The 11,847-nt window shown below is 50.1% G+C and overlaps 1 protein-coding gene across 1 annotated transcript; it reads left to right on the forward strand.

The window, feature by feature from the left end:
• The first annotated feature begins 1,664 nt into the window (after nt 1-1,664).
• Nucleotides 1,665-9,687, forward strand: LOC122492640 (deleted in malignant brain tumors 1 protein-like). The gene is made up of 3 exons (XM_043596123.1): nt 1,665-2,164; nt 6,261-6,485; nt 9,350-9,687. The coding sequence occupies exons 1-3, from the start codon at nt 1,825-1,827 to the stop codon at nt 9,685-9,687; spliced, it is 903 nt and encodes a 300-aa protein (XP_043452058.1). The 5' UTR covers nt 1,665-1,824.
• Nucleotides 9,688-11,847: the final 2,160 nt, after the last annotated feature.

Below are 11,847 nucleotides of genomic sequence, written 5' to 3' on the forward strand. Positions count from 1 at the left end.
GACGGAGACACAGAGTCTGAAGCAGGCTTCAGGCTCTGAGCTGTCAGTGCAGAGCCTGATACAGGGCCCAAACTCATGGGCTGTGAGATCATGACCTGAGCCAAAGTTGGATGCTTAACCGACTGAGCCACCCAGGCACCCCAAAACTTTAATTTTTTAAATAAATTTATTTATTTATTTTGAGAGAGAGTGAGAGAGAGAGACAAAGAGAGTGAGTGGGGGAGGGGAGAGAGAGAGAGGAGAGAGAGAATCCCAAGCAGGCTCTGTGCTGTGAGCACAGAGCCTGATGCAAGGCTCAATCTCATGAACTGTGAGATCGTGACTTGAGCCAAAACCAAGAGTTGGACACTGAACCGACAAAACCACCCAAACACCCCCTTTTAAGGTACAAATATTTTAAGGCAGCAATTCTAGTTCCAGAAAATCAGTCTACTGATAAAGTCTTGTGCATAGAGGATAATCATGGCAGTGTTCTTATAGAAACACTAGATTGGAAACCATCTAATTGGCCGTCAGTAGGGGATCAGTTAAACAGGTTTGGGTCCATCACACACATAGGGGGTATTGCTAGGGAACGGTCTACAAGAAAACCTCAAACAACACTCCAGTGGCTGCCTTCTGTGCTTAGACTCTATCTGGAAGGGAACAAAAAGAAACTGTTCATTGTAGCTTCTTCTAAGAAGCAGAATGACATCCGAGGGACTAGTCAGGGATTAGAGAAAAATGTACTTTTCACCACATACCTGTCAATAGCAGTTAAGTTCTATTCTTTGTGCTTGTAATCCATATTCGGGAAATGCAATTCAATGGAAACTTTAAAAATTAAAAGGATTTTATAAACAGGAAGATACATACTGCCTCTAGCAACAGGGTCCTATTTCCCTCCGATCTGTGCAAAAAGACGTAGGTTTCAGATACCTCTTCCAGAACCTTCCCTTCCTGAACCAATCTGTGCAGCACTTGGTGGAGGAAAAGCCTCAGCAGATGGAGTCTGAGTGATATCGTATCTTCATAGGATGGAAAACTTCTTTGGATGTCCGTACGACTTCATTGAAATCTTTGATGGCCCACAGAGCGAATCTTTTTCTCTGGGAAGATTCTGTTCTGGTACAACCCCAGTATTCACCTCCTCCTCAAATCGCTTGACGGTGGTCTTCCACAGCGACGCTATTGTCACCAACATGGGCTTTTTTGCATCCTATGAGTCTCTTGTGCAAGACGAGAACAATACCGGTAGGTCCTTTGGTCATTTTGGCCCCTGTGCTGCCTGGTAATGAAGACGAGGGTGGGTGACCGAATCTGACTGGGCACCAGGGACTGGAAAAGGTCCCCACGCTCCTTTGTTTGCCCCCAAGATCTGACAGGGGTGGGGGGGTGTGGCTGAACACCCAACACCGCGTGGAACCACACGTCCACACACACCTTCCGATATTAGAGCACATCGCACGTGCTGAGGAGGGGTCTTGTCTGACGCTGTCTCCAAGCCCGTTTCGTTCAAAACAGGTGTAGTCCCTTAAAGCTGCGTCAAGATGTGGTTCCCCAAGAGCAGCCACAGCTAGTGTCAGCATGTCTGGAGCTGCCCACCTCACACGGGGCTTCTGGGGGCCTCCTTTGGCCTCTGTCAAATAGTCCTGTCTGGGGAAAAAGCTTTGAAACACACCCCTCAAAAACTCACATTGACGTGAGAGTACTCTTTTCGGCCCCCTTGAGCCCTTGGTGGCTCCCTCCCCACGTCTGAGAGGAGAGCCCTCAAAAGTGGGTCGACTCACAGGAAATTCCCGGGACCTTCCTTGAGGGCAGGGGCAAAGGGGGAGCACCCAGAGCATGACCCAGGCATGTCCGCGGTCCCCAGATGTGGCCCTCAGGCTGGCCGGAGGCAGCCACCGGTGCGAGGGTCGCGTGGAGCTGCACTACAATGGCACCTGGGGGACCGTGTGTGATGACAGCTGGGACCCGCGTGACGCGCAGGTGGTGTGCAGGCAGCTGGCCTGCGGCAGGGCGGTGTCGGCCCCCGGCAGGGCGCATTTCCACCAAGGCGTGGGCCCCATTGCTCTGGACGACGTGGAGTGCGTGGGGACGGAAGCCAGGCTGTGGCAGTGCCTGCACAGCGGCTGGTTCTCCCACAACTGCGGCCACCACGAGGATGCCGGCGTCATCTGCTCAGGTGGGCCTGATGCTGACACAAGCGGGTGGGCGAAATGACATTCCCAACTGTACTCAGAGCAGGAGGGGGTCCTGATGTCACTGTTTCCCGAGCTTCCGCCACTCAGATGCCCCTGCATGGCTTCTGCCCACCTCCCACACGCACCACACCTTCCTTAACACTTTTCCTTCACGCGGACTCCTCTTCTTTTACTTAGACGAATTCATTTTACGAGGAATTCCTATATCCCCACCATACCCGGACAGCCAGGATCAGCCACCATAAATAGACAATACATACAAACAGACACAGTGGCAACATAGCAATACGAAAATGTTTACAAATTAAAATAAACAATGAACTATCAGGGCACCTGGGTGGCTCAGTCGGTTAAGCGTCCGACTCTTGGTTTCAGCTCAGGTCATGATCTCAAGGTTCGTGAGATTGAGCCCTGCGCTGGGCTTTGCGCCGACAGAGCCCTCTCTCTCTCTCTCTCTCTCTCTCTCTGCCCCTCCCCCACCTCAAAAAAAAAAAACAAACTTAGAAAAAAGTAAAATAAACGATGAACTATCTATTCTGATCAATGCATGCCCACGCATATCTGAAAATGTCTTTAATCAGAATGGAATTCAATGTAGATTTTTAGATTATGATGTTATATAAATATGCGACTCTTAAAATAGAAGATGCATCACCTCAAATTATCTCGCATCCCACCAGTGATGAATCATACCTCTGGGAAGCATCTCTTTGGTTCATCTCCCTTGTTGCCCAGGTGACACAGAGATGACTCCTAAAGTCACAGAGCTGGGAAGCTGGGAGCCCAGGTCCCAGCCCAGGGCTCTTATTCCTCAGTTTTATCCCAATTGAGTTTCTGCAAATAAATTCAGTACTTGGAGTCAGAAGCCCCAGTCTATCTCTGCATCCTTCTGGATTTGGCTGGGAAGAGGCAAAGTGGCTTACCAGCTAGACCTGGCCGAAATGACGGGAGGATGAAGGAAAAAGCAAGGGTGGCAAATACTAGAAGGTTTTGAGAGGAGAAGGGAGAGGTCAAGGGGCAGAATCAGTGCTGAAGCAAAACATGACTGGAAGCCACATGCTGACTGTGACATCCGAGGACAGGGCTGGGGGCTTCAAGAGCAGGGAGGTGTGGAACAAGGACCCCTGGAAGAGCTACTCAAGGTGGGTCAGAGGTGAAGGGGAAACATCACAAAGCATCTGCTCAGAGGTCTCCACCCTGGCCCTCGGCTCCCTCCAGGTGCTCAAGTGGCCAGTGCACATCCTTGAGACAAACGTAGTCCCACGCTTTGCAAATTGACATTTGCTCTGGGAGGCAAGACCCACACACCCAGGAAGAATCACAAAACCAAAGGAAATGGCAAGTTAGGCATTCCACATAAGGCAACCATCACTGTGAGCAGAGTTTGAAAACAAATTAAAGACATTGTGATGTCCCGCAGCTGGACAGAAATGAGCCCAGTGACCCAAGACATCTGCTGGTTGTTACCATGGCAACTCGGGGCTCACATGCCCAGATTGGGTGCCGTTTCTCCCTAGAGCCAGACATGGACCTTTCTGTTCCAAATAAGCAGAACAACCTCTTGGGTTTGAGAGGAATGAGTTTGATTTATGTCTCTCACAGCCTCTCTGCCTTACTCAACACCATCAGCTGCTGGGAGTTACCCAACTTCAGGTAATTTCAATTGTACTTTTTTTTTAATTTGAGAGAAAGAGAGAACATGAACAGGGGAGGGGCAGAGGTAGAGAGAGAGAGAGGGAGAGTGGGGGAGGACAGAGAGAGAGAGAGAGAGAGAGAGAGAGAGAGAGAGAGATTCACAAGCAGGCTCCACACTCAGCCTGGAGCCAGATGCGAGGCTCAATCCCACAACCCCAAGATCATGACTGAGCCACCTAGGCACCCCTTCAATTACATTGATTAACTGTAACTTATCTTGGCAAAGTCACCCTGGGCAGTAGGGCTGTGGATAGATCCAAATGTCCTGGATCTATCACCCTGGCTTCATCATTCGTGAGCTGTGGGATCTTGAACAAATCTCTGAACCCCACCCCCCGCCCCATGCCTCAGTGTCCTCCTCTAGACAAGGATAAGGAGGAGGATAATAATATTTGCCTCCTAAAGCCATTCTGGAACTCAGTGTTCTCTCTGTGTAGAGCAGGTGGAGCAGGGCTTGCCGCATGGGGCACACTATTCAGATGCCAGCCAGCTCCTTCCAAGCACTGCAGGGGTTTAGCTCTGTCTATACTGCTCTCTACATTTCTCCCTGACAGAGTTGTAAAGAATGAAGGAGCTAAGGGGCACCCAGGTGGCTCATTTGTTGAGCGTCCAACTTCAGCTCGAGTCATGATCTCACAGTTCATGGGTTCAAGCCCTGCATCAGGCTCTGTACTCATAGCTCAGAGCCTGGAGCCTGCTTCAGATTCTGTGCCTCCCTCTCTCTCTCTCTCTCTCTCTCTCTCTCTGCCCCTCCTCCACTCTCTTTCTCTCTCTCTCAAAAATGAATAAAAACATTAAAAAATTTAAAAATAAAAAGAATGAAGGGGCTGAAAGCATCACTTGGTCTTTCCCTGACTCTGACTGGCTCAACAGTTGACCAGCTCACATTTTAAATTAGGTCAGCTGCTTGTCTGCGGCACAATCTTTAAGAGTAAAATGCAATATGCAGAGGGGTTAGGAAAAAGAAGTGACCCCAAACCTCAAAGAAAGCACCAGGGTATGGGGCGCCTGGGTGGCGCAGTCGGTTAAGCGTCCGACTTCAGCCAGGTCACGATCTCACGGTCCGGGAGTTCGAGCCCCGCATCGGGCTCTGGGCTGATGGCTCAGAGCCTGGAGCCTGTTTCCGATTCTGTGTCTCCCTCTCTCTCTGCCCCTCCCCCGTTCATGCTCTGTCTCTCTCTGTCCCAAAAATAAATAAATGTTGAAAAAATAAATAAATAAATAAATAAATAAATAAATAAAAAAGAAAGCACCAGGGTAGGTTATACTGGACAGCAGTGATGCCCAAAGAATGCTTTCTTTAAAACATACCTGCCACGCTCTGATTTTCTTGAGTGTGCTTTAGCTGCTTGTCTTCCTGGTGCACGTGGCAGCAGGGTGATGGAAGACTCCCCCAAAGAGCAATGACCTGAGAAGGGAATCCATCTAGAATAGAAACTGTAGATAATCCACAAGGCTGAGGGCCCACCGACAGTTAACTGAGAGTTAAACGTGCTTGTCACCTAAGATGTTGTATCCTGTTGTGTTTCTCTCTGTCCTTAGCATCTTTCCCAAAGCCGGCAGAAGTGCCCACGTCAGCAGGTAAGCTGTTCCTCTCTCCTCCATGGCCTTCCCTCATTCGAGTTTTAGCTCAGAATTACCCCAGTGTTACTACCGTGGGAGAAAGTGTCCCCACTGGAAACACTGCTCCTCAGCCTCAGGTGGGTGCCCCAGGGCTGAGAGTGGCCCATTGACCTCAAATCTCCCCCCAACCCCACCTTGAGCTGTCTTTGGCTGTATCCCCATGAGCTATTCTTGGCTGTGTCCTGAGCACATCCCATCTCTGCTCCCTTCTGCGACGCTGTCCTCTGAACACGAAGGGCGGTCTGGAATAACTGCCCTATGAGCTCCCAGGAGCATCTATGCACATGTGACAGCACCTGATCCCGAACCAACATAGATGGAGCCTTGTGATCATCACTTGATCGGTGTGTGTGCAAGGGCAGGCAGAGAACATTGTGCGTGTGCATGCACACACACACGCGCACGCACACACACCAGTTGGTGTGTGCATGTTAGCATCTCATGAAAAAACCCAGCAAACCCTGTGAGTGCCAGAAGCCAAGACTTCAGGACACACAGTGAAGAGAAGAAATGGCTCCATGATGAGGCGGGTCTCTGGGCCAGCGGGCTAAGGAGCAAAACCATTTCCCAACCAACTGTCACCTCAGGAAACACAGGAGGTAATACTCAAGGCAAAAATTAAATGAGTGAAGCAGAGTGAAAGGGGGAGTAAATCTATCGCCATCCATCACCCATGCACAATTTCCAAGAGCTGCTGGCTCTTCTGTGGCCTTTTGGATGAGCCTTGATGGAAGTCATTGCTTGAAATTGTCCCCCAAGGTCTGGGTCTGCGGCTGGTGAATGGGTCAAGCAGGTGCGAAGGCCGAGTGGAAGTCCACCACGCGGACACCTGGGGCATGGTGTGTGATGACAGCTGGTCCATAGAGGATGCCCACATGGTCTGCAGACAGCTTGGCTGTGGCCCGGCTGTGTCCACCCTCTCTGGGGCCAGTTTCAGCCCCAGGTCAGGCAGCATCCTCCTGGATGATGTCAAGTGCACAGGAAGTGAGTCCTCACTGGGGCAGTGCCCTCACAGCGGCTGGCTCACACACAACTGTGGGCACCACCAGGACGCTGGTGTCATCTGCTCAGATGAGCGCAGGTCCCTTCTGGGCCAGTCATGGAGCTGCCAGGCCAAGCCTGAAGTTAGCAGATGGAGTCTAGAAATGTTCCCACGCTTTAAACCTTCCCCACGTCCGGGACAGATTTCTGTTCAAACTCTGAAAAAGTTGCGAGCTCTTTAATGTACGGGAGGGCCCCCTTCCACTGCAGTGACCATCAAGGTTAATCCATTGGACAATACAGAAAGCAATGGCACTTGTCTCATAAAAATTGTCAGGAGGATTACACAAGGCATTCAACACCTACTCAGGCATATGGCACTCTATAGATGCGCAGAATGTTAACTCTATTGCTGGTGGTGGCATCTTCGTTATGAAGGCAAATTCTTTCAGAATCACTACCCCAGAGTTTTTGGCCTGGTGACACAATCCACACCTGGCTGTAAAAACCCAGAGGGGACAGTCCTAGACGCATAAGAACAACTGTTTACACAGGCTTGTTGAGTGACGTGTAAACTGAGACAGTGACCTTCGAACCACTCCACTGCCCTGGTTTCTGTTATGAAACCACCCCTGCGTCTCCTTTGTCTTTGTAGATTCTACAGCTGCTGGACATACAGGCATCTGTGCGTTCACATCCATCTTATTTGCTATTTGGTGACAAGCCATCTAGTGCAGGGTCCCCATGCTGGGTCTCTCTCACCAACCTTAGCTTGCCTTGACAGTGGCTCTGAGCTCCAGACCCTCCCCAGAAGGCAAAGTCCCAAAACTGTTTTCCATCCCCCTGGGGCCCTACTCTGCACCCAGAGGAGAAGCCATTCTGGGTGTTAACAGGCTTGATGTCCTCCTTCCTGTACATGAGGTCTGCATTTCAGCAGGACGGAGACACCGGTTCCTTGACCCAAAGCTCTGTGGTTCTGAGAAGGTGCCGGGCCTGTGGCGCCATGCCTTCACAATCCCGACATCCACGTTATTTCTCTTATTTTCTTACCCTTAACCAGAATAATACATACACCTGTATCACCTGTATGAGCTACCATCACATTTTAAATGCCAACTACCTAGGGGCACCTGGTTGGCTCAGTTGGTTAAGCCTCCAACACAATTCATGAGTTCGAGCCCTATGTCGGGCTCTGCTGGAGCCTGCTTCAGACTCTGTGGCTCCCACTCTCTGCCCCTCCCCCGCTTGTGCTCGAGTGCATGTGCACACGCTCTCTCTCTCTCTCTCTCTTGCTCTCAAAAATACATAAACATTTTTTAAAAAAATAAATGCTATCTGATCAGAGATTGGATGGGGTTGTTTAAAGGCAAACTCACGCATGTGATATAGACGGTACTGAGAAGATAATGAAATTGCATTGTTGGCTTAGAAGGTACTTACGATGACTATTTTCTCTTTCACATGTACAGTTGCTGCAACTCCTGGGGAACAGCCACATGTTTTCCAACCAATAGGTATTTTTTCCGTCCTTACATTTTGCGACTTCTTTTCTTAGGCTGGCATTTGTGGCCCACAGAAATGTAGCCAACATAATTTTCATGGCCCTGGTGCCATACGGAATAAAAGCTGTGCTCATCAGAGACAAGCTGGTGGTATGGTGGGTTCTCCCCCATGTGGGGACCTTTTCAAGCCAAGCCAGTCACCCACCCACCCTCAGTGGCATTACTGAAAGGCCCGTAGGAAGGTCCTGAGCCACGCAGTGCTCTTGTGGGCCCTTCTCTAGGGGGACCCCATGAACCAGCCCCATCTCTGGGGCTCAGAATCTGAGACCAAGGCTCATCTGCTTTTGGTTCGGGGGTAAGTTTCACTCAGTGAGTATCTGACCTTCTTTTTTTTTTTTTTTTTTCAACGTTTATTTATTTTTGGGACAGAGAGAGACAGAGCATGAACAGGGGAGGGGCAGAGAGAGAGGGAGACACAGAATTGGAAACAGGCTCCAGGCTCTGAGCCATCAGCCCAGAGCCTGACGCGGGGCTCGAACTCACGGACCACGAGATCGTGACCTGGCTGAAGTCGGACGCTCAACCGACTGCACCACCCAGGCGCCCCAAGTATCTGACCTTCTTGTAGGAGTGACACCCCTCTTCTGCTGTGCAATTTTCCAGCTCCAACCTTCTCCATCATCCTCCGATAAACACTTCATCCTTTTTAAAATTCAAGTAAAGTGAAATTAATTTTGTTCTGAACATTCCAAACATTCTTTAAGAGACCTGGGTAAAAAATGTGAAGTCTGAACCCCAAGCATTCAGCCGAACTGTTTTGAATTTTTAGAGAAACCACATGACAAATGACACCCAAAAGAGAATGAAAGCAGACACTTGGGGTGTTTTTTTTTTTAATTTTAAAAAATATTTTTATTTATTTTTGAGAGAGAGAGAAAGAGACACAGCACGAGCAGGGGAGGGACAGAGAGACAGGGAGACACAGAATCCGAAGCAGGCTCCAGGCTCCGAGTTGTCAGCACAGAGCCCGACACGGGGCTTGAAATCATGAACCACGAGATCACGACTGGAGCTGAAGTCAGACGCTTAACTGACTGAGCCACCGAGGCACCCCAAGACAGTTGTTTTTAAGTGGTCGTCTGCAAAGCCACCATGTGGCCCATATTTCCATAAGAAATGCCCCACTGACAGCAAAACACTGTGGAGTTTGTGCTGAATCTCAGAAACAAGAAGCCATCACATGGTCTCCTCTGCATATATGATTTGCTTTCCCGGGGGACACAGACTGCAGACGGGGCTAGAATTCTCCAACTGGAAATGCTGTCTCGTTTGAGAGTCCGGGGAACCTTTTCAAGCCTCTCTGACCTTTGGTTCCTGCAGATCTGCCTGTGGTGAGGCTGGCGGCGGGGAGCAGCAGGTGCGAGGGCCGCGTGGAGATCCTCTACAACGGCACCTGGGGGACCGTGTGCGACGACCTCTGGGACCTGCCGGCCGCACGGGTGGTGTGCCGGCAGCTGGGCTGCGGAATGGCACTGGCGGCCCCGAGGAGCAGTCTGTTTGGTGATGGCTCGGGCCCCATCTTCCTGGATGATGTGCGCTGCATGGGCGATGAGACCAGCCTGGGGCAGTGCATCCACCGTGGCCTGTTGGTCCATAACTGTGGTCACCACGAGGATGCCGGAGCCGTCTGCTCAGGTACCTGAACTCCCCCTAGACTGGGTTCCCTCCTCTGCCAGGCAGGCCGATCCTAAAGGCTTGGGGTTCCAAGTCATGAAAACAGCTTGTCCCGGTTTGCCTGGAATTTTCCCACTTGGAGCACAGAGAGACCCATGTCTCAGGAACCCCCTCAGATTCCGCTAACCCAAGATGGCGGTCACACTTGTCTGAAGTGTACCTGATATCACAGCCCACTCCCCTGGCCCTAAGAAGAAGGGAGATCCTATGAGCAAAAAACAAACAAGCAAACAAACAAAAAACATGCCTGTAAAGCAGGAAGTTATACCCCTGCTCAGGATGGTTTTTCATTGTCAGGAATGATTTTTCTATGTGCATCAACATCATAAATTTCTCATGTAGGTATTTCTCGGAAAGAGCTAGATGGGAAAGCTCTCCTGAGCTGCTGATTGCCCAGCTCGCGATTTTCTTGCTATTAGGGACAATTTTATGCAACCATTCAAAAAAGCTGATTGAATGTTGAAAAACCCTGCTTTGTTACCTTTTGTTACTAAATAATGCGTGCAACAAACATCTGTGACCCACCTCCCCAACCCCTCCACCCCCCATGCTCCCCCCTCCCCCCCACCGTCACAGCCCAGAGCTACTCCCATCTCACAGTCCGGGGAGGGGAAACAAGGTTCCCAAATGGGGGAAGATACGGACAAGGTGGGAATATTTCTATCCCACCTTGTTGTTGGGTAGTTTGGGGTTTTTTGTTTTTAAATTTTTTCAATGTTTTTCTAAATTTTTGAGTGAGAGAGTGCAAGTGGGGGAGGGGCAGAGAGCGAGGGGGACAGAAGATCCAGCTGTCAGCGCAGAGCCTGATGCAGGGCTCCAACTCACTAACTGTGCAATCGTGACCTGAGCTGAAGTCAGATGCTTAACAGACTGAGCCACCCAGGCGCCCCTGTTGGGTAGTTTTGTTCTGTTTTGTTCCATTTCATCTGTAGAGTGAGCATTTGGTGCTACAAAGAAGTCTTGGCATCCCTCGATGAGAACTCTGAATTAAAATGTCATGAGAGGCTCATCTGTCCTATTTTGTAGTCTCAGCTCCGAGTGGCTCTGGATGGCTCCCCCTGGAAAAGCTCAGATAGACGCTTCCAATTAGCCTCCGTAAGCCTCGGTCTCACCGGCTGAGGGAAAGGAGGTCTCAGAAGCGCAGTTGCCTTTGCCAGGATTTCCCGAACCGGCACACGGGGACAGATGTGGGTTCACGTGCCCATCGGCTGGTGTGTCCACAAGCGTTTCTGCAAGTGCGCACCTGCTGACACGGATGCCTTGCGCTTTCTCTTTCAGCTGCCGAAGCTGCCCCAGAATCATCGGAAACAGCTCCTACAGTTGGTAATCCTTTGACTGCTTCCTTCACCCCTTCCCAGCTATTGAGTCTTTCTAGCAGACTCCCTGAGGTTACAGCTGGGAATGTCAGGGCTGGGGTGGATTCGGCCCTGCCATGGAGGGAGATGTGGCATGTGGGGCCCGCCACTTGTCTAGTCTCTGCTTCTACAATCTGTCTAGCTGTTGGGGCGCCTGGGTGGCTCAGCTGGTTAAGTGTCCAACTTCGGCTCGGTTCATGATCTCACAGTTCGTGGGTTCGAGCCCCACGTCGGGCTCCGTGCTGACAGCTCAGAGCCTGGAGCCTGCTTCAGATTCTGTGTCTCCCTCTCTCTCTCGGTGCCCCCCACCTCTTGCATGCACTCTCACTCTCTCTCAAATAGAAATAAGCATTAAAATTTTTTTTAAATAAAATCTGCGAATCTGGGCCAGTGTGCAAGTTTGGCTCGACGAAAATAATGAGAAGTTGAGTCTGACCTATTTCCATGCTGTTGCTTAGCAATTTAATGACTCCATTCTGAAATAGGTATCTGTCCTTATCTTTGCAATTATATTTCAAATGCAAAGATGGAAATGAGGGAACAAAATATCTGAAATCAGAGCTTGCCTGGAAAAGCTAGTCACTGCATTGATCAGTACTAATTTGACTTTTTCCTATGGGGCTTGGAGACAGGAATAAGAGATTACAGAGTATAGGACTTCAGGGTTCGCTACAGTAAAAACTACAGGAAAGTCCTATGAGAAATTACTTGCCGGAAGAGTTAATCCCGTTCCAGTAACAACCCCGAGTCTTCCCCAGACCTGCCCATCATCAG

The sequence above is a fragment of the Prionailurus bengalensis genome, chromosome D2 (genome assembly GCF_016509475.1).
Source record: "Prionailurus bengalensis isolate Pbe53 chromosome D2, Fcat_Pben_1.1_paternal_pri, whole genome shotgun sequence".
Lineage (NCBI taxonomy): Eukaryota > Metazoa > Chordata > Mammalia > Carnivora > Felidae > Prionailurus > Prionailurus bengalensis.

What these genes read in the sequence shown, in the direction of transcription:
- LOC122492640 (XM_043596123.1), top strand. Translation starts at nt 1,825, where the DNA reads ATGACCCAGGCATGTCCGCGGTCCCCAGATGTGGCCCTCAGGCTGGCC. An exon ending in TGCCGGCGTCATCTGCTCAG is followed by an intron (nt 2,165 to 6,260) that starts GTGGGCCTGATG and finishes TTGTCCCCCAAG; the next exon opens with GTCTGGGTCTGCGGCTGGTG. An exon ending in TGATGTCAAGTGCACAGGAA is followed by an intron (nt 6,486 to 9,349) that starts GTGAGTCCTCAC and finishes AGCCTCTCTGAC; the next exon opens with CTTTGGTTCCTGCAGATCTG.